This window comes from Vespa crabro, chromosome 7, assembly GCF_910589235.1.
Source record: "Vespa crabro chromosome 7, iyVesCrab1.2, whole genome shotgun sequence".
NCBI classification, from domain to species: Eukaryota; Metazoa; Arthropoda; class Insecta; order Hymenoptera; family Vespidae; genus Vespa; species Vespa crabro.
Genome location: NC_060961.1, coordinates 5,886,228 through 5,914,225, shown reverse-complemented (window position 1 = coordinate 5,914,225; position 27,998 = coordinate 5,886,228). Strand labels below are relative to the sequence as shown.

The following is a 27,998-nucleotide window of genomic DNA, read 5'->3' as shown; positions in this document are numbered from 1 at the left end:
TCGTTGATGATAAAAAAAAAATATATATATATATATACATACATATATGTATATATATAAATATATATACTTAAATACACACGGAGTGTTCCAACGGAAAGTGTCCATCAGGATTATTACGAGATCTAGTAGTGACTTTTTCGAGGAACTCCGTGACGAGTCAATTTTCTTTTCGAAGGGGATAAATCCGTGTCATAAATTTCTTCACTTATCCACTAACCCCTTAAGGACCATGGCAAACCCCTCCAAAATCTTAAATCTCAATAGGAATCAAATGATATATCATTTCTAAGCTCTTAATTTTCTTTGCAATGGTATTTTTTGTTTTTCTTTTTTTTTTTAAATTTTGAATCAATGACTTTTGAGAAAATGCGCTATCGAAGTTTTAGGTAAACAATAACATTTTATTGAATGTTTATTTTATTAACAAAGTGTTTACAGAAGATCTCCATGCAGTAAATAAAGTCTTTTCTCGGTAACTGTTGATTCAGAATCAACAAAGAAAAGAAAAAAGTAACATCATTGCAAAGAGAATCAAAAGACCTACCTAATGATATAGCACTTAATACCCAGTTACCAGTAAAAATTGTTGAGTGCTTTGTCATTTCTCCTTTCCCCCGAAGAGATTAACTCAAAGTGGGCAAATTAATGACAATTACCTTTCCCCCTTTCGAAAACAAAATTGATCTCTCTTGGAATTTTTCGAACAAAATCATTAGATCTGATAATAATAATCCTGTCGGACATTTTTCGTTGGAACACTTTGTATATACAGGTATATGTATATATATTGCATATCCAAACGATGTAAAATATTCAATTGATCTCTCTGAAATAGAAACTAGAAATTAGAGAGAGAAAGAAAAAGAAAGATAGATAGAGAGAGAGAGAGAGAGAGAGAGAGAGAGAGAGAGAGAGAGAGAGAGAGAGAGAGAATCTGATGATACCAGATCGAAAAAAATTGACGAGTATTACGATTCTTGCGCGAATCGAAGATATAGAAATAGTTCTTCGTAAAAGTACGAACAAATAGATATATTTCGAAAAACGCAACAAAAAAGAAAAATTATAAAAAAAAAAAAAAATCTCGTACTATATCCGTATTATATCGCGAATAGTCTCATCATTTTTTCAACATTATCGAGGCGTCTTTCGAAAAAAATCTTTTTTTCTCATGTTTTTTTTTTTGTTTTTCTTTGTTAACAACAACATCAAAGTTAACGATAAGGATCTACGAAAGATGCAAATTTGACGAGAGAAGTGGAGGAAGATCTTTCAGAATAGTGAGAAAAGGAATTTTTGCTAGTGCAAAAAACAAATGAACGTGGCGAAGAGATGTCGAAAAAAATTATTCATATAAATAAATATACAAATATACATAGATATAATAATAGAAAAAAGAAAAAAAAAAAAGAAAAAAGAAAAAAAAGAGACGATTATAACGACGAGAATCATCACGATGAATTTGTTGAGATATTAAATAGATGTATACAGAAATGTTTTTAAAAAAATGAATGTTAGATATTAAAAATATGTCTTTAAAAAGCTGAGGTTTGAAGTTTAGCGAATGGTGATTAAAACGTGTGAATGTATAGTCAAAATTATAAGTTTCATATATATTATATATGTAAATATATATATATATATTGTGTATATAATACGTAATATACATATAGATATATAAATATATATATATAATATATATGATATACATATATAGATATATATATATATATATATGTATATATATTGTGTATATAATACGTAATATTATACATATAGATATATAGATATTTATATAATATATATGATATACATATATAGATATATATATACATATATATATACACACATATATATATATATACTCATATAAATATACATGCGAAATCATTCAAAATACGGGGATCATGTCGATCGAAGAATCCTTTCGTGTTTTCGTCGATCGTAATTTCTCTTCTTCAGTGACACCCCAAGGACGATTTTGAATCTTTCTTAACGATCGAATTGTCGTAAATTTTTTATAACATTTCCATCTCGCGATAGTAGAATCTATGATAATAAAAAAATAAAAAAAATAAAAAAAACTTAAAAAAGATGAAAAAAAGAAGAAAAAAAGAACTTGACGGTCTTACATAAACTCCGTGATAACTTTTTTCAAATTGTTTCTGGGATGTCATTCAAGGAGAAAGAACGTTCGTCGACATCTGTCATATAATTTTTGTAAATTTTAAATATCGTTAACGACGCTCTGCGTAAGCGATCGTAAACCTTGTTCCTCGTTCGTACGCGCCTTTTTGAATAAGCGAGATCGGAAGTGCTCGGTACTCGTTGCCTCCTTTATGATTATGACTGAATCATTTCAACGTCGAAACTTGTCTAAGGAGATAGAGAAAAAAATAAAATAAAATAAAATGAAATAAAAAAAAAAAAAAAATAAAATAAAATAAAATGAAATTTACGAGAACATTAACTCCGATAATTATACAGAAGTGCATCGATTTCATTGATTTCGATGATTCTTCTAAATATATATAGAAATCCAAATTTTGAACAACTTTTTCTTATACATATAATTCATTCTCTCGGCATTAACTTTCGAAATAATCGATGAAAATATGTTTCGATATATTTACTTTGATATGCGTTGTAAATCTTTCAAAATCTCTTACAAATTTAATCACTTTCCTCGCTTTGGCATATAAGATAGTAAGATATCATTTCGCGAATTATAAGTTGAGAAATGTTGAATATAATCATATCCGTAGATAAGCCTAACCCAAAACTAAGCGACATTCAATTCAAATCAAAGTTAAAAATTATGAAAGATATTTTCATTAATATCTCGAAAATTAAAACCAGGCAGTGGTTGTGTGTGTAAGCGTACGTGCGTGCGTATGTGTGTATGTGTGTGTGTGTGTGTGTAGGAAAAATATTGTTCAAAATCATGCCCCTTCCAATAATATATTCAAAAATCATCGAAATCGTTGAGACAAACATACTTCTATATAATTTTACCCTAAATCTATATGCGCACTGTCGACCGGTCGCCGACAAATCAGGTCAACGAATGATTCAAAAAATTAGGTGACCAAAGTCAGCAATTTGTCAATATTGTACCAATCATCGGACAAAATTAATCTTAGTTGTGGGGTGTAAAATATATCGAACCAACTTTGAGCTCAATTAAAATAATTTGCGTGTTCTATGATTCATGATTTTTTTTTTTGGAGTCAAAATTATTCGTTCTATATAAATGAGAGCTGTTTAAAGTGTCTGAGGTTTAACGTACACCCAAGTGCACAACTTGAAATTATTTTGAAGTGTACACAACTAGGGTTAATATCGAGAAGATTATTATGATAATGAAGTTGTTACTTTCAGGAGGGGGGAGGGAAGGAAAGAAAGAAATAAAGAAAGAAAAAAAGAAAGAAAAAGAAATATTATTACAAGAGCGTCGTACAAAAGGAATATTTTCTAAGTTATTACAATGTACGAACCAACCAACCACCACCTTTGGCACTGTCGTTAGTAATGGTTCTTTATTTCCGTTCTGTCGTGAAGGAGATCTAAAGAAAATATTTTAGGGATTTTGTTATAAAAGGGAAGAAGAAAAAATTTGTTCAATTTTGTATTAGCTAGATGAAATTGCTTAGAGATATTTTTGCCGACTCTTTGAAAATTATTACTTAAAAAAAATTACTCGAAGTAGTAGTAGTAGTAGAGAACCATTTGATTCAAATGATATTTCCATTGCTCGACAGTGCGCAATGTAGATTATTAAATTCTATTGTTCTCTCTTCGTCAATATATTGAAAAAGTGAAAAGAGAAAGATGAAAAAAAAAAAAAAGAAAAATAATAAAGAAAGAGAAGATCATGCAAATCGTGAGGGAGACAAGTCGTACGAGCTCTTTAAAATTTTCATTTCACCTCACTCTCTTCACCCTTTTTCTACTCTAGAATATTTACTTCGAAATAAAGAAGAGTAATAAAAGAAAAGGAGAGGAAAAAAATAAAGACGAAGGAGAAGAAGAAAAATATTTAAAAAAAAAAAAAAAAATGAAAGAAATTCTTATTCCGCGTTAATCATCGCTCGATCACCTTTCGTTGAAAACAAAATATTTAAATAAACAAATAAACATTTTGGGTGATAAATTAACATTGCGGAGCGTGTGAATCGATGTGTAATTATTAATGATTGCTAAAAAGAAATTCGTTTTAGTTTAAGACGACTCGAATTTTTCGTGGTTGGCTGACCTACGTACGTAATTTTTTTTTATTATTTTATTATTTTCTTATTTTTTTTGTATCTATATTTTGGATATTTAATAAAATATTAGGATATTTTGTTGTTCGAAGGAGAAAAAAAAGAAACCAAAAAGAACAAAAGAAGAACTTCAAAGAAAAGAAGTTAAATATAAAAGATAAATTTGCGTCGATAATATCGAACAAGATGTTAGACTAACGAAACGATTCTATTGACCGTAAATTAAAGATATATACGCGTGATCAATTTCTCAGGTCTGCCACTCACGAATATGCATTTAAAAAAAATAAAGATATAATGAAAAAAAAAAAAGAAAAAAAAGAAAAAGAAAAAGAAAAAAAGAAAAAACACCCGCATACACTTAAAGACACATTCCTGTTTGTTGTAAATTTTTAGATATTAATATGTAAATCTGCAAATAAAAAATAGGCGTACTCAAAGTTCGATGTGAATGCTCGCTTCACAGATTATGCGGCTCACTATCGATGAGGAAAAAGAAAAAGAAAAACAAACAAAAAAAAAGATAAATAATAGCAATCGAATATTTTCCAATTTCTCATTTTCCTCCTTAACATTTTATTTCCTTTTGAATATTGAAAAAAGAAAATGTATTAATCTATAAGGAGCAATATCTTTCGTTAATAGGTAAGTTTACTTCACCTATTATTATTTGTACAAAGTGTTTTACTCATTATTTACATTATTTACATTATTCTCAATATTTTAACAAATTTGAAAGAACAAATGGGATATGGAAATACAAACGATATTCAAAAATTTATATTCGATCGAAATGATTTGTTTGGGAAAATTTTAACGCTATCCACACAACACATTTAAAATTATTAATTGTAAACAAAATTGATCTAAATGCACAATTCACCAAAAACTCCAATAAAATTGGTTTATTATATATCAAAAGAAATTTTAATTCCGTATCAATATGTTCCACGTAATAAATTATTGGTGGCCCTAAAAAGGGCCGGTTCTTTTTTTCCGTAACACAAAATTCATTTAGAGCTTGTATATTTGGTCACAGCTTTGGTACCTTCGCTAACAGCGTGTTTTGCGAGCTCACCAGGTAACAGCAAACGCACTGCAGTTTGAATTTCCCGAGAAGTTATTGTCGAACGTTTATTGTAATGGGCTAATCTCGATGCTTCCGCGGCAATTCGTTCAAAAACATCGTTAACGAAACTATTCATAATACTCATGGCTTTACTGGAGATTCCGGTATCCGGATGTACTTGCTTAAGTACTTTATAGATATAAATAGCGTAACTTTCCTTCCTCTTACGTTTCTTCTTCTTATCGGATTTACTGATGTTCTTCTGAGCTTTACCAGCTTTCTTAACAGCTTTACCACTAGCTTTAGGCGGCATAGTGAATAATTAATTGAAGGTATCGTCGTATACAATAGCACTACACGAAACCAAAACGTTGAATGAAGTTCGTGAAATACGGCGTTCCTTATATATAATAAGACGAGAGTGGGGCTGCGCCAATCGCATTGAAGAGGGGATCACGCTCGAACGCCATTGGTCGGACGAATGGTTCAAGATTTTGTATATATACGAACCGTACTATTTGTAGCGACCATTCGATTGGCGCATTCAGCCTGTGCTGTTGGATTTTCCACGGTTTTATTTATATCTTCTAATATCATTAAAATGTCTGGACGAAGCAGTGATAGTAAATCGAAAGGGAAGATTACTATTAAATCACGATCTCTCCGAGCTGGTTTACAATTTCCTGTTGGCCGTATCCATCGACTTTTAAGGAAGGGTAACTATGCCGAACGTGTAGGTGCTGGTGCACCTGTATACCTGGCTGCAGTATTGGAATATCTTGCTGCTGAAGTTTTAGAATTGACTGGAAATGCAGCACGTGATAATAAAAAAACCAGAATAGTTCCGAGGCATGTACAACTTGCCATACGTCACGATGAAGAATTGAACAAAGTACTATCTGGTGTAACTATCGCTCAAGGGGGTGTATTGCCGAACATTCAAAGTGTTTTATTACCAAAAAAGACAGAGAAGAAAGCATAATCTATTATGCGATTTTAAACGGCCCTTTTTAGGGCCAAAACGAATTCATTATGATTAAGGAAATTCTTGAATTTCACATCGTTAGTGAGATAGGAATTTTTTTACGAAGATATTAAATTAACTATATCCTAATAATCGATTTGAATTACAATACGAACAATTTAATACTTAAAATATTTTGCATTGTTTAATAACTCCTAATAGATATGATAAAATTATTGATTATTCAAGAGTATATGTTTATCTGTTTTTTGGCATAAAAGTTAGAAATTCTTGGGAAAAAAAAAAAACAGGAGATAATTTGCTAATATAATATTTCTTAAATCAATTTAGATTTTTCTATACAGAAAACAATGAATTTAAAAATATTTACGAGATTTTTATTTATGATAATAAAACGCGATAATAAAAATTAATAGGTTTCCAAAGTAAAGCCGTAAAGTATTTCAGATAGAACCATCCTTGGATAATCCAAATATTATTTTAAAGTTTCGATTTACATTCGTTGGATGTTAACTTTCAAATATTTAGGTTAGATAATATTTCAAATCATACCTGGTACTCCATAAGCGAGGCCCGAATTACATACACATTTTTATAGATATTTAATCGGGACCGACTATTCGAAAAATAATTCCACGAGAGTCTTGATCACCATGAAACTCAAAAATCACTGACAACTAGTCGATATAGTTCTTTATCAGAAATATAAGACGACTCCTTTTTGTGAAAAAGCAGACTTGAATTTTATCAAAAATTCAGTCACTGAAGATACTCAAAATCAATGAAGATACTCAGATAATTTTGCAATCTTCCGAGCAAAATTATGAGATTTTCAGGATGCGGCAAAGATTGCGATACCACAACAACAAAAAAAAAAGGTCGAACGAGTCTAAGAGTGCATAGCAATATTATTAATAGACAAAATTGATGCTGAAGAAATACAGCTGAACACTCCTATCTCAACAGTGTCCCATATTATAGTTTTGCGTAATGTACTCGATTATTACATTAAAATAGTTAGATTTCTGTAGAAGGATCATGTATAAGATCAAAGAATAATTGTTTTCCTCTATATTTCAATTTATTTCACTTGATCTTCTTGCAAAAACGAATAAGATTAATCAGATGAAGATTATCTATTAAATTTTTTTTTAATTCTCAGGTATTGAGTTATTGATAGTGAAAGATTCTCACTGACAATCATATTTTTATAGTCATCGACGTCGTTGCAACATGAGAATGTTGCTTTTCAATTTGATCTTCCTCATGAGCAAGAAATAATAGTAGTCCCAGTTTATAATTCTTATAAGAATCTAGTTTTTAGAAGTGGCTATATGCGTTATAGCACAATAATCAGATGTTTGAATTGGAGATTTATCATTGATTGATCATCCTACATTTTGTATAGATGAAGTTTATTATACAGAGAGTTGACGATTGATTCAAAATTGTCATGTATGATCTGGCAAGTGTATAATTTAGTAATGATCGTAGGATTATGTGATTACATAGTATAATGCCTGTCCTTGTTATTGTTATTATTTTGGAATGTGTAGCGTGTATTTTAATTACCACCGACGATAAATGGAGACAATTCGGATCAGTTCATTCAAATATAAACTTTTAAATACAAAACAAAAAAGCTATGAGCTTTTCTCCGGGAATAACAGTGCTCAACAGCATTATCATACTTATACGGTTCCTCGTACGTGGAAACAGACCAATGAAATTGCTCGAAAGATACTTGAGCTTCTATAGCACTCCTATTGGTGGAAGATGGAGTCACTACAAGCTAATTACATAACAGGAGACAAACCCTGCAACAAGTTATTATTCGCTAAGCTATACGTGGTATCGAATCTATTGCGATAAACAAAGATTTGTATTATTATGCCACCTAAAGCTAGCGATAAAGCTGTTAAAAAAGCTGGCAAAGCTCAGAAGAAGATTAGTAAGTCCGATAAAAAGAAGAAGCGTAAGAGGAAGGAAAGCTATGCTATTTATATCTACAAAGTACTTAAACAAGTACATCCGGATACTGGAATTTCCAGTAAAGCCATGAGCATTATGAACAGTTTTGTCAATGATGTTTTTGAACGAATTGCCGCGGAAGCATCGAGAGATTAGCCCATTACAATAAACGTTCGACAATCACTTCTCGGGAAATTCAAACTGCAGTGCGTTTGTTGTTACCTGGTGAGCTCGCAAAACACGCTGTTAGCGAAAGTACTGAAGCTGTGACCAAATACACGAGCTCAAAATAAAAGATTAATATAGTGAAATTATAAAACCGGCCCTTTTAAGGGCCACCAATAATATTTTACGTTGAACATATGTTCTTTTATGGTAATATTACAATTTTTATTTAGATTGTTATTTTCTGTATATGTAATTTCATCATCTTACAAATGTGCATTACAAGAAATGATATCACAATCCTTTTGTCTTGCTAAGACAGACTAGTACTTTGAACTTCGTAACATAAAAAGTAACAGTACGTTTCAATTGCTCTCGAAAAGTAGCATATTTTCATTTATAGCGGTAAAGTGTTTTTTGATTCCGACAAATAGCAAGTTTTGATAAGATCTATTACGAAAAGAAATATGTTCTGATTTTGTTTGTGGAAAGTAACAAATATCACTTCTGAAATGTGTTAATCAATGTTTACTAAAAAACATAAATTGAACATTATCAATTCAACATAATATAAACAAAATATTCTATTTCCTACAGCAGTATCCAAAATATTGTTCATTGCGTACTATGAATCATGTTTGTTAAAATAGGATTAATATCAAAAACATTCACTTTTAGTAACACACATTGCTCTATAGTTTATATGATCTTCGTAGTTATATATATAAGTATATGGCTTCATATGCATACAATTATTAAAATTTATTTTTCATAATAAATAATATATCTAAATGTTAAATTTTTAAGAATTTATAGATTTAGATATATAAAACGGTTTTGTCTATTTCGATAATTTTTCCAATTTTTTCTTTCTCATTTTTTTTAAAAATGAGAATTCAATATGAAATGTATAAAGTGTAAGTAAAAAAAAACTGAATTATTTCTCATTTTAAAAATATTGCCTATAAAAAGGTTGAGAAAAATATCCTTGAAATGCTATTAATTTCAATTAAATAATTTACTTTCTTAATAAAAAAAAATAAGATTTGTCATAGCAAAGATGAATGGAACAAAAAATGAATATATATAACTAAATATAATGAAAGTATAGTTTACTGTAAGAAAATAGTGAATTTACAACTAAAAGATGTAATATATAAAATTCCAATTGAGTATACTGTTGTATGTAAAATGTAAAATAGAATGTGGTTTAAGTTTAAATAATTTGAAATAAAAACTAATAATTAAATAAATCAATAGTTAACTATAATATTGATAGATATAATTTAATTTTATATTGTATAGGTCAACATTTGAAAATTTATTTAATAACGTAATTTTACTAATGTAACGGAGAAGTTCCATTTCGTTAAAAAAATATTGTGGCCCTGAGAAGGGCCGTTTATAATCAAAAAATGACTGTAAATTCTGCAGCTATGGCAGCTTTTAACCACCAAATCCATAGAGAGTACGTCCTTGACGTTTCAGAGCGTAGACGACGTCCATGGCTGTTACAGTCTTCCTCTTAGCGTGTTCAGTGTACGTGACTGCATCACGAATAACGTTTTCCAGAAAAACTTTCAATACGCCACGAGTTTCTTCGTAAATTAATCCAGAAATACGTTTCACACCACCTCGCCGAGCTAAGCGACGAATTGCAGGTTTGGTGATACCTTGGATATTATCACGAAGAACTTTCCTGTGACGCTTGGCACCTCCCTTTCCCAATCCTTTTCCTCCCTTTCCACGACCAGTCATAGTGAAATTTTACAAAAGTAAATTACAATAGATTACAAGAGAACCTTTCGGAACCGTAGCAGTCGTTGGAATGACTTCGAATGCTTGGAGTCACCCTATTTATATCTGACAACTAATCTTTTCCCCTACCAAACGCAATGCACCAATTGGAAAGCTTAGAGAAATGGAAAGAATTCTTCATTGTCATTCATTCCCTTCAGACGGTCAATAACTTGAAAAATATTTTATTATGTTATTTCTTCATAGCACAATTGTTATAAATTATATTTAATGATAATATAATATAATATATAATAATGATATAATAAAAGATTATAGAAATAATATTTGAGTAATAATAAAAAGAGTAGATTCATAAAAAAAAAAAAAAAAAAAAAGAAAAAAAGAAAAAAAAACGATACGCTGCAGAATGCATTAACTACAATTTTTGTTACTACTTGAATTATTATAGAAAATAAAGAAATATTTTACAAATAATTTATGAGAATTGTATTACGGAGAAATAATAAGATGAAATATTTTTCAAGTTATCGACCGCCCGAAGCGAGTGAAAGTCAATGAAGAATACTTACTGCGTCTTCAGGCTCTCTGATTGGTGCGTTGCATTTAGTGGGGGAAAAGGTTAGGTTGCAAGGTATAAATACGGCGACACCAAGCATTCGAAGTCATTCCAACGACTGCTACGGTTCTATAAGGATCTGTTGTGATCTATTTGCTTTTGTAAAATTTCGCAATGACTGGTCGAGGAAAGGGAGGAAAAGGATTGGGAAAGGGAGGTGCCAAGCGTCACAGGAAAGTTCTTCGTGATAATATCCAAGGTATCACCAAACCTGCAATTCGTCGCTTAGCTCGGCGAGGTGGTGTGAAACGTATTTCTGGATTAATTTACGAAGAAACTCGTGGCGTATTGAAAGTTTTTCTGGAAAACGTTATTCGTGATGCAGTCACGTACACTGAACACGCTAAGAGAAAGACTGTAACAGCCATGGACGTCGTCTACGCTCTGAAACGTCAAGGCCGCACTCTCTATGGGTTTGGTGGTTAAAAACTTTCGTAGATGCAGGTCTTTCAGTTATTTCTTGATGATAAAAACGGCCCTTCTCAGGGCCACAAATTCTTTTTTGACGAAATGGAACTTCTCCGATACATTAGTAATTACTAGTATTGTAATAAAATCAACTTGCACATAATCGATTGTCGACAATCAATAATACTATCAATCAACTGATCAAATAACAATCGATTAATCGAAAAATCAATTTTTATGAAAAGTTTTTTCCTTATTAACTTCATAGTTAATAAAAACTTAATAATCTAGCATATTCAACAACCAATTTTCTCAAATAAAAATATCATGTATTTAAAGGGAGTTAGAACTGAAAAAGTAAAAAAAAGGTACGAGTGATAACAAATATTTTTTATTGAATAAACAATACTTTCTCGGTTTAAAATTAGTTGCAAAAATTTTTTGAACATTTTTTTAAAAAATCGATGTTCAACACTCGATGTTCTGAAAAAGTAAAATCGATTTTTTTCGATTAATCGAACCTTTTATAATCAATTGAAATACATCGACAATCAAAACGAAAACGATTGTTTCGATTAATCGATTTCGTTGTTACAATACTAGTAATTATGCCATTAAAAATAAGTTTTTATATATTTTGACCTATGCAATATGAGATTCAATTTGATTCAATTTGATGTTTAATTGTTCTGTTTTTGTTTCATCACAAATTATAAATCAATTCAAATATGTTCTTTTGTACATTGCATTTGCAATAGTGCATTCAATTGGAATTGAATGTATTAAATTTTTTAATTATAATTCACTTTTTCCTATCATTAAACTACTGTCATAATATGTCGTCATATATTCAACCATTATTTATATTACTATAACAAAATAATTTTCTTATTAAAATAAAATAATTTTGATCGTATTTAACATTTTAAATATATAATTTTGTAACTTCTAGAAGGATGACTTTTTTAAAGTTGGATAAATGATTTAGTATCTTTGTTACGCTTTATTCATTTTATATTGATGAAAAGTGATGAAACAAGAAATGATTAAAAAAAACTGTTCTCATATTGTTCTATATATAAAAAATGTATAGTTCCGTAAATGTTAATGACTCCGTTCATATGACATCGGTTCAGTTTTGTTTTTTTAAGCGTTTATTTTACTCCTTTCTAATAATAGCGCATATATTCATTTATGTATGTAAATGTTCACATGATACCATTGTCAATCGTATACGATAAAATTATGGATTAGACAACAATTTTTATTATTCAATTTTGCCATTAGAAACCATATGTCGTAATTTAATAAAATAAGAAAATTATAGCCAATCTGATATATATTGTAATTAATGACAGTATTCGAATGAGATCCGATTGTATTTTATCGGTATATATGTGCATTGATCCTGATCAAAGATAGGAAAATTGCAAAGATACAACGATCGCTTGGTCAATTTTGATATCAGAATTTGTTGGTGCAGGTTCGGCAAAATTATCAATAAACTTAAAACATCTTGTGAATTTACTGTAACATTTAAATCTACAATTCGGTATATAGACAAATTTAAAAAATTATAATATAATTCTTATAACAAGCTACAGAGATGATATAAATTAGAAAGATAATAGTCAAATATAAAAAAAATAGCACAAATAAAAATTTGAATATTTCCATATAAGAAACATGTTCAACGTAAAAAATTATTGGTGGCCCTAAAAAGGGCCGGTTTTATATTTCCACGATATTAATCATTTATTTTGAGCTCGTGTATTTGGTCACAGCTTTAGTACCTTCGCTAACAGCGTGTTTTGCGAGCTCACCAGGTAACAACAAACGCACTGCAGTTTGAATTTCCCGAGAAGTTATTGTCGAACGTTTATTGTAATGGGCTAATCTCGATGCTTCCGCGGCAATTCGTTCAAAAACATCGTTGACGAAACTGTTCATAATACTCATAGCTTTACTGGAGATTCCAGTATCTGGATGTACTTGTTTAAGTACTTTGTAGATGTAAATAGCATAGCTTTCCTTCCTCTTACGCTTCTTTTTTTTATCGGACTTACTAATGTTCTTCTGAGCTTTACCAGCTTTTTTAACAGCTTTACCACTAGCTTTAGGCGGCATAATGAATGCAAATCTTTGTTTATCGCAACAGACACAATACCACGTATAGCTTAGCGAATAATAACCCTTCGCTGGGTTTGTCTCTTGTTATGTAGTCTGTAGTGATTCTGTCTTCCACCAATAGGAGCGCTATAGAAGCCCCAGAACCTCCTGAGCAATTTCATTGGTCCGTTTCGACGTACGAGGAACTGTATAAATACGATAACTCCATTGCACATCGTTATTTCTGAAACAGAACTAGGAGCGTTCGTTACGATTTTATAAATTTATATTTTTTTAAAAAAGTACGATATGTCCGGACGTGGGAAAGGTGGTAAAGTAAAGGGTAAAGCGAAGTCGCGGTCAAATAGAGCTGGATTACAATTTCCAGTTGGCCGTATCCATCGTCTTTTAAGGAAGGGTAATTATGCTGAACGTGTTGGAGCCGGAGCGCCAGTATATTTAGCGGCAGTAATGGAATATCTAGCTGCTGAAGTTCTCGAGTTGGCAGGAAATGCTGCTCGTGATAACAAAAAGACAAGAATTATTCCGAGACATTTGCAATTGGCGATCCGAAATGACGAAGAATTAAATAAATTGTTGTCTGGTGTAACTATTGCTCAGGGTGGTGTCTTGCCGAATATACAAGCTGTTTTGCTTCCAAAGAAGACAGAAAAGAAAACATAATTAAAAATATGCAAACTAAAACGGCCCTTTTTAGGGCCACCAGATGAACTTTTCTTAGGGAGTTATCTCGTTCGAATTACGGTATTAATGGTTTGTTACAAACATTCGTTTATTTTATAAATATATGCAAATGTTAATTTTTATATTTGAAAGTAATTTTTTTCTTTCTACTAGCGAAATTATAAAAAATTGTTTCGTTTATTTAAATTTATGTACATTCAATTTACATTTATGCAAATTAAAGCAGATTTGTTTTTATATTTGTTAAAGACATAAATATGTAAGTAATTTTTTTTAAATTTAGCTTTTAGATATATATGTAAGTTAACCATGCAAATATGTGGCAACATCGTAATGAAAGAATGTGTAACAGAATCATTTAAGGATTTGGCAACAGCGTATGAGAAGTTGCTCATCGTAAGTAGCATTTAACGATGTACCAGTCGATATTACCTTCGCGTTTACTTGTCGATAAGATAAATGGTCATAATTTTTACAAATTTTCTTTTTCAAATTTTTAATTGTTCAGAAATTATATATTATATATTATAATATATAATATAATATATAATACATAATATATAATTATATATTATAATATTAATAAAAAGATTCGTAATATTCAATACCATGAATTAATTATTGTACTTTGATATTTAATGATGTTATATGATATTATGATGTTATAATACTTAATGATGACGATGAATGTTAAAGAGAAAAAATGAATATCAATGTAGCATAAAATTCAAAGATACGAGATGTATGTATTATCTGTTATTTTGAAAAATTGATGCATGTTATTTACGAATTTAATAACAAGATAAATTAAATTGAGGGGTTAAGTGTCCATTAGATTTTTTTACGTGTTACCATCGAAAAATAATGAACCATATATTAAATATTATATTTATTAAGTATTTGTTTATTATACTTTGTCGTTGTTTGAAGCGTAAAGGTTGACAATATTATTTTATTATGTATTACTAATTCATGGAGCATTAGGAATTAATTTAATATCAATCATCATTAATGGTTCAGAGATACTTCATTTTGATCAAGAAAATATTATGGTTTGGAAAAGTTTTATAATTAAAAAAAATGGCTTAAAAAATTGACGATCTTTAAGACGTTAAACCACTTTTTGCTCGTAGCATATGTGACTTCAGCGCGACAAATATGGACAAAATATAAACTATAAACGCAATAGAGATATACTGTTTCCGCTATGCGCCTATTGCATCGGTGTATAAGTTTACCTTGATTATATCACTCTGACGTGTAACACAACAATTAAGTTTTTTTCAATTAAGTTATTTTAAATCTAAAGTACCGTGAGATCTATTTCTTATATCTATACATATTATTATTGTTTCAAGTAATCAACGTGTATAACGGATAAATCTATGTTCTTGTTAATGTAACTATCAAATATCCATAACTTGATATATATATATATATATATATATATCATAAATTATATTGAATTATTTATATCGAAAATGAAAAGTTCTTAATCTTTAATCTTCACGTAACGTAATTGAAGAATATGGTATCTATTTAAGTGTGCTTATTTCAACTCCAAATGTATTTTTATTCAATGTTGTTTCAGTGTTCCACACAAATGCCATTTCTTATTCGTTTCGTGATTTTAAAATTCTCTATTTTAATAGTTCTAATAAAACTTGATTTTATAGAGGAAAAAAAATAAGGAAAGAAATATATATATATATATATATATATATATATATATTATTTATGAAAGGTAAAATCTTGAATTTAATTTGATTTAACTTTGAAAGAAAAAAAGAAAGTGAAAATTTCTCGATCTTAATCTAAACAAATACTTTTTTCTCATCATGCGTGGCAAAGGGAGAACTTGGCGCATATCCCAGTGTATTTGTTTCAACTGCATTTGCATCTTGGTTCAATGCACTTTTAATGGTCCCCCCCACAATTGCCATATCTCATACATTTCGTAACAATGGTTTTAATATAGTACTACGATTTTAAGAATAAAAATTACGAATTTAATTGAATTTAAAAAAAAAAACAGCAAAAAGTAAAAAATATATTACTTGATTATGGACTGTTTATTCTTTATTAGAACTCATTAATATTGTTTCTTTACTATTTCCACGAAAGAAAAATATTTACGAATTTATTGATATATTCAAAGTACAAAAATTATAAAAACGTATAAAACAAGTAGACCCTATGCTGATCTAATAAATAAAACCAAAAATATGATCTATTATTAATTATTTACAATAAAAATCTATAATGATCTTGTAATAATTAATTACAAGCAATCATACGTGCTGATTCAGATCTTTCGTTCTCGACATAATTGAGTGATAGGAAGGATTTCATTTACATACAATTTGAGAAGTTTTTCGATGACTCCAAAACATTCATCTGTGATTTAGATCGAAATTGAGGGAGTTTGATTCGTAGATCATTCGAAAATGAGATAAGTCGACATTGCTGTAGGTTTGAAATTCTCTTCAATGATGCCCTGACTCTAATACGCATTAGTTATTATTAATAAATAACAATTAATATTGACGATCACTGAAAAATTTACTTCCTGGAACTTTATTATCTTTTATAAATATTTAAAATTATTTCATATTTAATGTGTGTTATGAGTTATGAATTTTTTAAACAAATGTACAGATTGATTATTATAAAATATTTTATATATTAATGAAAAGGTGTCTATTATTCAAGATTAGTCGTACGGAAAAATAAAGCTGATATCTTTACTGATTGAAATATGAAAGGTAATTAGCTCGAGAACTATTAAAGTCATTGATGTACTTGTTTTGTGATGAATGAATCTATTACATTGAATCAACCTTCCTAAAGCCAAATTGCTGATTGATAATTACCTTGTTATTGTTGAAATGTTTTAATAACTTGTTACAAATATATCTTTTAAATGTATCTTCTTATCCAGCACGGATTTAAGGATAATGAGCCTATAACTACTCACATTATCTTTGAATTTATTAGATTTGAAAATAGGAATAATCTGAGCGATTTTCCATTCATTAAGAAAATAACTGCGAATGATATAAATCTTAAAAGCTTAATAAATTTATAAAACGATTTTAAATGAGATATGCTTTAACATAAGTGTTGTTATTCTATCATCTCCCCGGTCTTTATGGTTCTCAAGGCTAATCAAAGATATAAACAAGAGAAATGGAGTCAGGAGAAATAAAATTCTTCCATTAAACTCCCTCCATCTCATGTTCAAGCTGATTCATAAGAGTGTTTATCAGTTGGGCAGCTTTAGCATGTGTTGCAATATGAAATTTGATCCTAAATGTTTGATTTGTTCTGAATAGTACCGATTATAATCCGTTGGTATATTTATATTATAAGTTAATCCGAAATATTATGGATTAACTCACAATAACAGATATTGCTGTAATTCCATTGCCAACATTTTAATCTTTCTATATGACGAATAAACGATGTTATAAGCTCATCGTTGATAAAAATTTTAAACCAAAAAAATTGCAATTCATTATATGCACAATTAGTTTATCTCACGAAGAATCGTATTAATAATTTTCATATGATCATCTACCTAACACATCACTCAATAAGTCTCCGGAAAAGGAAATTTTAGCTAGGAAAAGCAAATTTTTTTTTTTTTAGAAATTTGACTTTATTCGTCGACATATTCTCCTTCAAGAATGATACATTCATTCCAACGTTCCTCTAACTTTTTGATGCCTTCTTTGTAGAACGATTTGTCTTTGCTCTCCAAATAGGCCTCAGTTTCAGCAATCACATCTGCATTTGAGCCAAATTTTTTTCCTTGGAGCATCTTTTTGATATCTGCAAAAAGCCAGTAGTCGTTAGGGGTCAAATCTGGAGAGTACGCGGTAAGTGGGGAAGTAATTTAAAGTATAATTCATTTAATTTAACCATCGTTTTCATGGACTTGTGACACAGGACATTGTCTTAGTGAAAGAGCACTTTTTTTTTACATGTGAGGCCGTTGTTTTCTACACTCAATCAATCCAATAATGCCGTGTAATATTTGCTATTAATAGTTTTATCTTTCTCAAGATAGTCGATGAACAAAATATACCATGCACGTATCAAAATACCGGTTTCATAATCTTGCCAGCTGACTTTTGAGTTTTTGGTCGCTTTGGACGATTGTCATCGGCTACTGTCTACTTAGCTAACGATCTTTTTGATTCAGATGTTTAGTAGTGGATCTATGTTTCATTCATTGTCACATATCGACGCAAGAAATTCTTTATATCTCGCTTGAACAACTCCAAACAGCGCTCTGAATCGTCGACGCGTTGTTGTTGTTTTTGATCCGGTGTGAGCAAACGCGTCACCCACTTCGAAAGCAATTTAAGCATGCTCAAATTTTCGTATAAAATTATAAACACATTATCTTCTGATATCTTTAAGGTGTTAGTTACCTCATGCAACTTCATTTTACGGTTTTTCAAAACTACTTTGTAGACTTTTTTTTTAGGTTCTCCGGAACAACTACCGATTTTGGACGACCAGAACATTCAGCATCATCGGTATTTGTACAACCGCGTTTAAATTCAGCATACCAGTCAATAATAGTTGATTTCCCTGGTGCAGAGTCTCCATAATGCTTATCTCAAGCCACTGTTTGGTTTCAACAGTATTTTTCCCCAATCAAAAAACAATATTTGATCAACAAACGAAATTCTTTTTTATTCATTGTTTTAAGAATTACAAAACTGGGGTCATTAAAAGCACTGTAACCTATAAATTAATTATCAGAATGTCATGAAATTTTGACATATATCGTTTGAAGGATGCTTCTATCCAGAAATCATATGGGTCTGTCAATAGTGTTGCCATATATGTATCAGACCGGAGACTTAATGAGTGATTCGACATATTATGGATTAACTCATAACAGCTATTACTGTAATTCCATTGCTAATACTTCAATTTTTTTATACAACGAATAAATGATGTTATAAGCTCATCATTGACCAAAATTTTTAATCAAAAAAAATTACTTGCACAATTAGTTTCTATTACGAAGAATCGTATTAATAATTATCATATGATCATCTATCTTATTTGCAATTAGAGAAGGATAGCCTTAATGATAGCCTAAATTTGATCTTTTACGTTAAAAATTGTTAATACTTCTAATCGACTATTTTGGTCAAACTATGTGGATGAAAGGCAGCAAATGATGAATTATCATAATGATCCTGTAGTATTGAAATACTGCATTTATCTCCCCCCCCCCCCTTAACAATGACTTTGTTCGCTTAGAACGTCGTATTTATATCTGACAACTTACCTTGTCTACTCCCACCAAATGCAACGCACCAATTGGAAAGCCTAACGACGCAGTAAGAATTCTACACTGTAATTAACACTCCTTTCGCGTGGTCAATAACTTGAAAAATATTTTATTAAAGTAAATCATTTCTACGTAATAAAATCATCGGCAATTATTCTAAAATTTATCTTTTCTAATAATCTAAACAATTATTAAAATTTTGAAAGATATACATTCTCTAACGTAACGTTTTTTTTTTTTATATTATTGTAAATCTGCTATTATCATTATTATTATTATTATTATTTCTAAAATCTACTAATTGATTTGATTAATTAATTGAAGAGATTGATAATGCCAAAAATATGTATCTAAATATATTCCATGTAATTTATTCCAATGATGAGTTCATAATATTATTATTATTAATGAACATTGATATATTATCTTCTCCATTTCCTTTGATAATTTAACCATTCTTGTTTTTAATGTCAGAGATCTTCTGTGAATATTTATTGTCAAAGAAACGTATGACAATATCGTGTGGATAAGCCGAAAGTTTTTATCTTTTAAAAGTTATCAGTAATGCATATAGGTTGACCAAATAAGCTCCATTAACTTCTTTTAAACCGATACTTAGTTATTAATCCAATAATCACGACGTATATATATATATATATGTATATTGTCAATTGGTTTTGGCTTCTATTTATTATAAATAATACGTATGAACAGATCTTTGAAAACAAGATATTCTATATTCACCTTTAGCTAACGTGAGTCACACCTACCTAAAACGAGTCATCCCTCAAGACATTCGCCGCCAAGCATATTTTGACAAACTTTCCCCGCCCACGCGATTTAAATTTGATTATATGAAAATAATAGAATAATAGAATATTGAATTGAATTATATTATTAGAAAAATTCACGAAAATATTATATATGAGATAAAGTTTATATATTTGTTCAACGTCGTTTACTGTCGCGACGTATATAAAAAGTAGAATCATATAAAAAGAGAGCTCGATAAGGTTGTCAACGATGATCAGATCACTATGGCAACCAATTTGTTAACAAAAATTCTTTATTAACATACCTATATTTAAAAAGAAAGAACCTATATTCAAATCATTATACTGTCATATTACTATTTACTGCCTGTACTATTTATTATATTTGGTGCATAACCAATCCCCATTCTCCTGAATTACCTTTAAGATACTAAAAAAATAATCTCTATTATTCACGTATCGCTAATCAAACCGTCCTATACGTGATACAGAAAAGAAGAGGTCTGCGTAAAGTTCAGACCTTCTTTCTTCTGTAGGGTTTTTTTTTTGTAAATTTTTATATAATTTTAGATAAAAACTTTCTTTTTTTTTTTCTATAAAAATAAGTGGACAAATTTGATATTGTTCCTGTTTGGAAATAATTTGTGGCCCTGAAAAGGGCCATTTGTGTGTTTATATCTGATATAATTATTTCTTAGCAGTGGCCTTGTTAGTCGTAGCTTTTTTCGGTTTTGGAGTTTTAGTTTTGGCAGCTGGTGCTTTCGCAGTTTTTCTCGTTTTTGATATAGTTTTCGTTTGCGTCGCCTTTTTCGTAGTTTTCTTTTCGGCTGTAGTCGCAGCAGCGGCGGCAGCGGCGGCGGCAGTAGCAGCAGCAGCAGCAGTTTTAACACCAGCTTTAGCTGCAGTTTTAGGAGTTGACGCTGCTTTCGGTTTCTTTTGATCTGCAGGTTTCTTTGCAGTCTCGGCCTTCTTCGGCGCTTTAGCTTTCTTACTATTACTCGCCGGTTTATTTGCTACTGCATTCTTTTTCTCCACAGATTTATCTGTAGCTTTTTTCTCTTTAGGAGAACGTTGAGGTTTCGGCTTGGTGGTTCCACTTTTAACAGTTGAAAGTTTAAACGATCCCGATGCACCTTTTCCTTTAGTTTGTACTACAGAACCAGACGATACTGCAGTCTTTAAATATCGTTTTATAAATGGCGTTACTTTTTCACCATCAACTTTGTACGTAGCGACGATATATTTCTTAATAGCCTGCAACGACGAGCCCTTACGATCCTTTAACTCTTTAATGGCAGCAGTAACCATTTCAGAGGTTGGTGGATGTGTGGATTTCGGTCGTTGCGCTTTCGTTTTTGCTTTAGCGGTTTTTTTTGGAGCAGGCTTCACGTTCTCGATGTTATTTTCAACTGTTGTATTTCCACTATTATTTGTCGTGTCCTCCATTTTAAAGTCAAATTAGAAAAGAAATTCGACTACGATAGAACAGGCTTCGATAGTCCGACAGAGTACGACAGAGAATGCCTCGAATATGAAGCTCGCTCCAAAATCGCGGGTATGCGTCTCTAGTTGCGGACCATGAAGAGAGGCTCACCTAGTATGGCGCACAGTCGCTTCGATCAGAAAGACGTAGCTACAATTTTACCTCCGTGTTTCTTCCTTTATTTTTTCGACACCGATCATCGTAATGATTGATAATATATATCAAATGAAAGATAAGTTTATGAATTTTCAGATATTTATATCCATTTAAACGTATACGTTACATACTTTCATTTATATGCTCATATTTAGAAGCGTGCATTCTATTGCAGATTGTTTAACAGCAAATAAAGTCTTAATACGTTCTATTTATTGCAATAATTGTATAATTTTTAATGTCAATAATACCTTGACAGAATAATCTTCCTATTTCAGTTAATAGTTCGACGGCATAACATCTCATCCACGTTAAAAATACGACAATAAAACTGCGTACTAGTACTGTGTAACTTATCTTCCACGTCCGTACTTTTATCTATTCTTACTTATAGACATTCATATAAACATTAATGACAATACTCGTTTTATAACGAATAGTCATAAAAAATGAATAATAACCATTTCAAAATTTTCGATATTGAAAACATCGAATGTAATGTAAGAATCTCTTAAGTTAGATATTATATGATGCGTTCGCGTATTTTTAACAACGGTAGATTCCCAACAAAGGTACTGTAAAATTTTGTTTAAAAAGATTGAAAACGTGAATGTTATTAGTGAAAAATATAAAAATCATATTTGATCAACGAAAGCAATCAATATCCTTATGTATTGAAAATATTTAATATATCTTATTTGCGACAATATACTTCATTATTGGAAACGATTTGTTCGAATTAGAAATACCGCATACTTCAGTGGAAAAAATATATATATATTAACAAATTTACGTAAAATGAGAAATATAAGACAAAACTAGTAACATATTTAAATATATCAAACGCATATATATTATAAACAATAAAAATTATACAGTATTACGCATTATAAGAATTTTATATAAAAATTTATCCCTATTCAAAGTTTATTTTCAAATATTAAAGATAGTTAAGAATTTTTTAATAACAATATAACACATTTAAAATACACTTGCTTATTTCTACAATTCGTTTTGTTATAAATTATTGAAGTTTTATAAATACAATTAATATGACAATACAATTATTTCCATGTTTTATGTTATATACTTTTATAACTTAACAATTATCCAAATATATTATAGAAGAAATCTAGATTATTATCTAATTGAATTAAAAATATGCATATAAATAATAATATATGTAATATAAACAATGTAAATCATCAATATAAGAATGAATATTATTATTATTTTATATTTCATTAATATTTCTACTTATGTTTTTCTTTATCACATTATTTATAATTAATACATAATCTAATAGTATTCATATTTACAAACAACTTCTCCCGCGCGTAGAAAGTCGAACCGTTTCTTTCGAGTTCTCCCACTACCAAACTATTATCCAATCGATGATCAGTATGGATGCTCTACAGTATATATAAGCGCCGGATCGGAGCAGCCGAGTTATATGTTTGTTAGATTTTCATTGAGTTGTTTTCGGTCTCTGTTAAGAAATGGCTCGTACTAAGCAAACTGCGCGTAAGTCAACTGGAGGAAAGGCTCCACGGAAGCAATTGGCGACTAAGGCAGCTCGAAAGAGTGCCCCTGCAACTGGTGGAGTAAAGAAACCTCATCGTTATAGGCCAGGCACTGTGGCTCTTCGTGAAATTCGTCGTTATCAAAAGAGCACTGAATTACTTATCCGAAAGTTACCATTCCAACGTCTTGTACGTGAAATTGCACAAGATTTCAAAACTGATTTACGTTTCCAAAGTTCAGCTGTAATGGCTCTTCAAGAAGCTAGTGAAGCATACTTGGTTGGATTATTCGAAGATACTAATCTTTGTGCTATTCACGCAAAACGTGTTACCATCATGCCTAAAGATATTCAATTGGCACGACGAATTAGAGGAGAAAGAGCTTAATTAGATAAGGTTTCAAATACCAAAAAACGGCCCTTATCAGGGCCAGCATTTCTTTTATGATAGGCTTATTCTCATTCACAAATAAAAATATACATCTATCAATAAATATTCCCATTACAACGTATATTTTTTCTTAATAAAATTTAGGAAATAAGTTTAAAAAGTTAAATATAATTATATTGAATTTTTTTGCAAATTTATTTTCATATATCAATGTGGTATGACAATAGAACACTAAGTGAGAATGATAATAAAAATGGCAGTAATTCTCATATCAATAATTACTTTTTTCTAATAGACATTGTAAGATAAGAAAGGAATGTTTACTCTTTTTTATATACAGATAGTGCTGATAATAAAGATCTTTAAGATATAGGTATTTTTCCTACTGAAAAACTTCATATAATAAAATATTTATATTGTTTTAAACAGTTGCATGGATATTTAACATATTTTCCAAAAACCCTATTAATAACTGTGGTAGAATTCAGTTTACAATATTACATCATCATTTTGTTAAAAATGATATGTTACAATACTATTGAATACATATGTAAACTTTATGTTTAATTCTCATGCATAAATTTGACAACTAACAACAAGATTAGATCAGTTATCAAATTTCATAACAGAAAATTTCCAGACAAAGATGACATAATAAATTGATAATACATAACAGCTTATAATAGTATTCCTAATAAAAGCCTTTGTTAGGGATTAGCTTATTGATTGTTTTTCTGAAGGCATTGCTTATTGAAGCATACTTTTAAACTAAAGAAGAGTTAGTTTGGTTTATATTTTAGCTATTAAATACTTTCTAACATAGTTATTTTAGGTTTTGCTTCAACTCCTGGAAGTTAGTATGCATCGTTGTTTAATATCTTTTTTTCTTTTCTATTTAATATAGAGCGTCAATTAATTTTCATGCATGAATGATGTAATTGTTACAATTAGAAATTATCATCTTTGAATGTTTTATTCTTTGTATAATTTTAAAAATATTTACGATGAAATTTGGATTTATTTAAAACTCTATTATTTGCTAGATATAAAAATATTTAGACAAGTAAGCATCAAATTTATTTATTGTAATTAAATGTCTTTCACACCAAAAGTCAATAAATTCGCATTTAAGGCGAGAAATGTCACAAGAATTAAACAAGTTTAAAATATAGATCTTCTGGATTAAGGTAGTACTTCTGGGCTGAGAATTAATAATGTCGTTGTTGTCCGTGCCAGGATTTTCAACTTCCGTTTTATCTTTATTATTATTCGAGGATTTATAAATCAGTATAGAACTAGTAGCCACAGGATGAGTGTCACTGGTATCGACGAAAACAGTGAGAGTACAGCAAATCTGTACACGTGGACAGAAGGTATCCCTATCATCTCACGCCAATGCCTTGGGGCAGTCTCAGTACGAACGGACAAAGAGATCGATGTATCGATCTTTTACCATGTAACCTTGAAACTACTACTACGTACATTAATATTTATTTAATATTATAAACAAGCATCGATGTAAAACGCAAGATGAAAACCGTAAGTTGTTTCTACTTAAACGTCATCATATTTACGACTACCTTAAGTCATTAACTTCGTCCAATTACAGTCATCATCGAGGAAATCATACGAAAATATACAATTCTCATACATCAAATGCTGCATCATCGTTTTTTTTAATGCATTTATGTTTTATTAAAACATTAAAACAGAATATTCTTCATAATTTTAATTGCAATATATAAGAGATACATATAAGGTTATATTCATAAAATTTGAAATAACAAGTTTATATGCAAAAAGGCATGTGATTAGTTGGACCGTTAGCTGTAAGAAATATTCATCCTTGTAAAATTATTTAATGCTATAACTTGTATATTGCAGTTGTAAAAGGTGGAGGGGAATGAACAATTCTGATTGGTGATTTTCTTTAGGTCTTACGTACTACATCTTACGTCATGGAAAATAAATTCGTCGTTGCAGTCATTCTATTTGTTTGAAACAAAAAACCAAAGTTTTTTTTAATTTATATGAGTACAGTTTTCACTTGATAACTAACCAAATCATTGAAGTCAAAGTACGATTTTCTGGAAAAATTTTTCATCAAAATAAGAGGACAAAAGAAAAATATCCAAACTCGATATAATATTATTTCCATCTATAGTTTTATATAGATATACTTATTATTTTTATAAAATTTTAAATCGATTGGTCCAATAATTTTTCAGAAAAATATACGAACAATCTGGAAAATATTATTTCCAGAAATACTCATTTAATGTTTGCCATGTTGTTACAAAATGTGCGATTGAAGTTACCATAACTACTAATAACGAGTATAGGGACTAATAACGACTTTCAGTAACTTACCAATAATCAGTTATACCAGAACTGTAAAAAAAATTTTCCTGAATTTTCGTAAAGCTCTTATAAAATATCTGCTCTATCTTTTCTGCAATAACATTTTCTTTTATTGTCAACTAAATCTTGATGATTGTTTGTTCTTCATATTATTTCGAAGTGTCAATCTTATTTTTCTATAAATTAAATGATTAGTAAAAAACTCAATTTCATCGATAACTATATCGATAACTTTATATTTACTATATAGTTCAATGTGAATAGTGACCCCAAACAACGAGCTGAAACATTTTTTTTTACGTACCAACTCCGGACATGGTTAATTCAGACGTTGTATTAGTGTATTTCCTTTTCTCTACCTCGCCGGCTTTTATCGTCACAATGTCGTAGACTGATTCGCATGAACAATGATTATTTTCAAGGTATGTGTAATATATTTTTACAGTAAGTCCTTGACTAGTATTCATAATTCCATAGAAGAAAGCGAATCTTTTTTAAACAAAGCCTAAAAGTCAAATGACAAAAATTATTCTTCAGTTTATTTCAAAACTTTTATCAAACAAAGGACATAAGTTGATATAAATTATAACAACTTCATTAACGCAACCCAGAACTGTATTTCATGCCATTTTACAATCCAATCTACTTTTTTTAATAAAAGTTATATCTTTTTTATACTTTTTATATATATAAAAATGCACTGATAACAGAGAAAACCCAAAAAAAGTTTAGGATACTATAGTTATCTTTTTTGTTTATATAAAACTTATCGTTTATACTATCTCTCAAATTTTTTTTTTCTGATATATTGCCATATTCAATGCCAGTTTCGAAATTGTATCGATTTTCGCAAAACTTTCTATTTTCTGATATTATCTTATACGCGTGCTAACCTTGATCGCCTTTTCTATCAATTTTTCAAAATTTCACGTCCACTTCGTTCAGAGTTTAAAAATATACTAATCGTTGTAACGGAAATGTTACGTCTAATAGAATCAAAGTAAAAGGACAAAGAATAAGTCGAAAAGGACGAAAAAAAGGGTTGAAGAAACAATTTTTTGCGACGCCGTGGTCTCTAAATCTGTATAACTTTAGAAGTATTATAATTGACATCTTAATATTTTAAGGACCTATTTTAGAGATTCCAAATTGTAAGAAAAATAAAAAACATTTCGAATTCTTGAATACCTAGGAAGAAATATTGTCTTAATACGCCATCTAGTAGTAATCATACGTACGAAGAATTTCTACCGCGTAGAAAGTAGGAATACCTCTAATGATTTCCTCGACTATCGATCCTCTGTCCAATCAACGATCAGTATGGGTAAACTACATAATATATAAACGATGGGTATGCTTCTGAAGTAATTATTAGGTTGGAAACTATGAAACGGGCGTTTTTTTCTTTAGTCTACGTTAAGCTGCGACTGAGAGAGATACATTGTAATGTGCGTTCGATATTTTAATTTATAAAGCTTAAAGGTATTCTTCTTACTCATTATGTAAAATTTTTTCGTGTTTATATCCTATTTTTATTTTATTTTTATTCTAAACCAGATGGAAACAAAACGCGATTTACATTTACTCTTCTTGTACGAGTTTAAATTAAATCATACCGCAGCTCAAGCTTCAAGAAATATTAATCAGGCATTTGGAGATGGATCCACCAATGAAAAAAATGCTCGATATTGGTTCCAAAAATTTCGTTCTGGCAATTTGAGTATCGTTAATGAGCCTCGAGGAAGACCACCGGCCCGTATTGATAACGAGGAATTAAGGATGACTGTGGAATCCAGTCCACACACAACTAGTCGAACACTTGCGTCTAAACTAGGGACTAGTCATTCAGCTGTGTTAAAACGTTTGCGTGCAATAAATAAAGTCAAAAAATAGTTTCTCAGCTATTCGTTGAATAAGTTATTTATCGTCGATTTTAAG

General features: G+C 29.9%; 8 protein-coding genes, 1 long non-coding RNA gene and 1 pseudogene across 10 annotated transcripts; 5 read left to right on the top strand and 5 right to left on the bottom strand.

Annotated features, from left to right (window-relative positions):
* Window positions 1-5,146: 5,146 nt before the first annotated feature.
* LOC124425477 (histone H2B-like) lies at window positions 5,147-5,723 on the bottom strand. The gene has a single exon (XM_046965845.1). It carries the CDS (start codon window positions 5,648-5,650, stop codon window positions 5,279-5,281), a length of 372 nt encoding a protein of 123 aa, XP_046821801.1. The 5' UTR covers window positions 5,651-5,723; the 3' UTR covers window positions 5,147-5,278.
* A 6-nt stretch (window positions 5,724-5,729) lies between these two features.
* LOC124425476 (histone H2A-like) lies at window positions 5,730-6,358 on the top strand. The gene has a single exon (XM_046965844.1). It carries the CDS (start codon window positions 5,819-5,821, stop codon window positions 6,317-6,319), a length of 501 nt encoding a protein of 166 aa, XP_046821800.1. The 5' UTR covers window positions 5,730-5,818; the 3' UTR covers window positions 6,320-6,358.
* A 356-nt stretch (window positions 6,359-6,714) lies between these two features.
* LOC124425387 lies at window positions 6,715-8,603 on the top strand (annotated as a pseudogene).
* Window positions 8,604-9,838: 1,235 nt separating this feature from the next.
* LOC124425593 (histone H4) lies at window positions 9,839-10,275 on the bottom strand. Its single transcript, XM_046966136.1, has one exon. It carries the CDS (start codon window positions 10,214-10,216, stop codon window positions 9,905-9,907), a length of 312 nt encoding a protein of 103 aa, XP_046822092.1. The 5' UTR covers window positions 10,217-10,275; the 3' UTR covers window positions 9,839-9,904.
* Window positions 10,276-10,875: 600 nt separating this feature from the next.
* Window positions 10,876-11,330, top strand: LOC124425592 (histone H4). The gene has a single exon (XM_046966135.1). It carries the CDS (start codon window positions 10,950-10,952, stop codon window positions 11,259-11,261), a length of 312 nt encoding a protein of 103 aa, XP_046822091.1. The 5' UTR covers window positions 10,876-10,949; the 3' UTR covers window positions 11,262-11,330.
* Window positions 11,331-12,374: 1,044 nt separating this feature from the next.
* Window positions 12,375-13,415, bottom strand: LOC124425590 (histone H2B-like). Its single transcript, XM_046966133.1, has one exon. The coding sequence runs from the start codon at window positions 13,368-13,370 to the stop codon at window positions 12,999-13,001; it is 372 nt and encodes a 123-aa protein (XP_046822089.1). The 5' UTR covers window positions 13,371-13,415; the 3' UTR covers window positions 12,375-12,998.
* A 174-nt stretch (window positions 13,416-13,589) lies between these two features.
* Window positions 13,590-14,181, top strand: LOC124425586 (histone H2A-like). The gene has a single exon (XM_046966128.1). The coding sequence runs from the start codon at window positions 13,662-13,664 to the stop codon at window positions 14,034-14,036; it is 375 nt and encodes a 124-aa protein (XP_046822084.1). The 5' UTR covers window positions 13,590-13,661; the 3' UTR covers window positions 14,037-14,181.
* Window positions 14,182-20,788: 6,607 nt separating this feature from the next.
* On the bottom strand, window positions 20,789-21,687 carry LOC124425580 (histone H1-like). The gene has a single exon (XM_046966122.1). The coding sequence runs from the start codon at window positions 21,591-21,593 to the stop codon at window positions 20,835-20,837; it is 759 nt and encodes a 252-aa protein (XP_046822078.1). The 5' UTR covers window positions 21,594-21,687; the 3' UTR covers window positions 20,789-20,834.
* Window positions 21,688-23,227: 1,540 nt separating this feature from the next.
* Window positions 23,228-23,742, top strand: LOC124425582 (histone H3). The gene has a single exon (XM_046966123.1). The coding sequence runs from the start codon at window positions 23,286-23,288 to the stop codon at window positions 23,694-23,696; it is 411 nt and encodes a 136-aa protein (XP_046822079.1). The 5' UTR covers window positions 23,228-23,285; the 3' UTR covers window positions 23,697-23,742.
* Window positions 23,743-26,094: 2,352 nt separating this feature from the next.
* Window positions 26,095-27,804, bottom strand: LOC124425595. 2 transcript variants are annotated; one of them, XR_006942540.1, is made up of 3 exons: window positions 27,677-27,804; window positions 26,365-26,565; window positions 26,095-26,236 (listed from the first exon to the last, which is right to left on the bottom strand). It is a non-coding gene; the product is annotated as an uncharacterized LOC124425595 (long non-coding RNA). The 2 variants fall into 2 exon arrangements; XR_006942539.1 differs by lacking the exon at window positions 27,677-27,804 and adding an exon at window positions 26,954-27,538.
* Window positions 27,805-27,998: the final 194 nt, after the last annotated feature.

Excerpts from the sequence above, each read along its gene's own strand:
- LOC124425477 (XM_046965845.1), bottom strand. The coding sequence starts at position 5,650 with ATGCCGCCTAAAGCTAGTGGTAAAGCTGTTAAGAAAGCTGGTAAAGCT.
- LOC124425476 (XM_046965844.1), top strand. The coding sequence starts at position 5,819 with ATGGTTCAAGATTTTGTATATATACGAACCGTACTATTTGTAGCGACC.
- LOC124425593 (XM_046966136.1), bottom strand. The coding sequence starts at position 10,216 with ATGACTGGTCGTGGAAAGGGAGGAAAAGGATTGGGAAAGGGAGGTGCC.
- LOC124425592 (XM_046966135.1), top strand. The coding sequence starts at position 10,950 with ATGACTGGTCGAGGAAAGGGAGGAAAAGGATTGGGAAAGGGAGGTGCC.
- LOC124425590 (XM_046966133.1), bottom strand. The coding sequence starts at position 13,370 with ATGCCGCCTAAAGCTAGTGGTAAAGCTGTTAAAAAAGCTGGTAAAGCT.
- LOC124425586 (XM_046966128.1), top strand. The coding sequence starts at position 13,662 with ATGTCCGGACGTGGGAAAGGTGGTAAAGTAAAGGGTAAAGCGAAGTCG.
- LOC124425580 (XM_046966122.1), bottom strand. The coding sequence starts at position 21,593 with ATGGAGGACACGACAAATAATAGTGGAAATACAACAGTTGAAAATAAC.
- LOC124425582 (XM_046966123.1), top strand. The coding sequence starts at position 23,286 with ATGGCTCGTACTAAGCAAACTGCGCGTAAGTCAACTGGAGGAAAGGCT.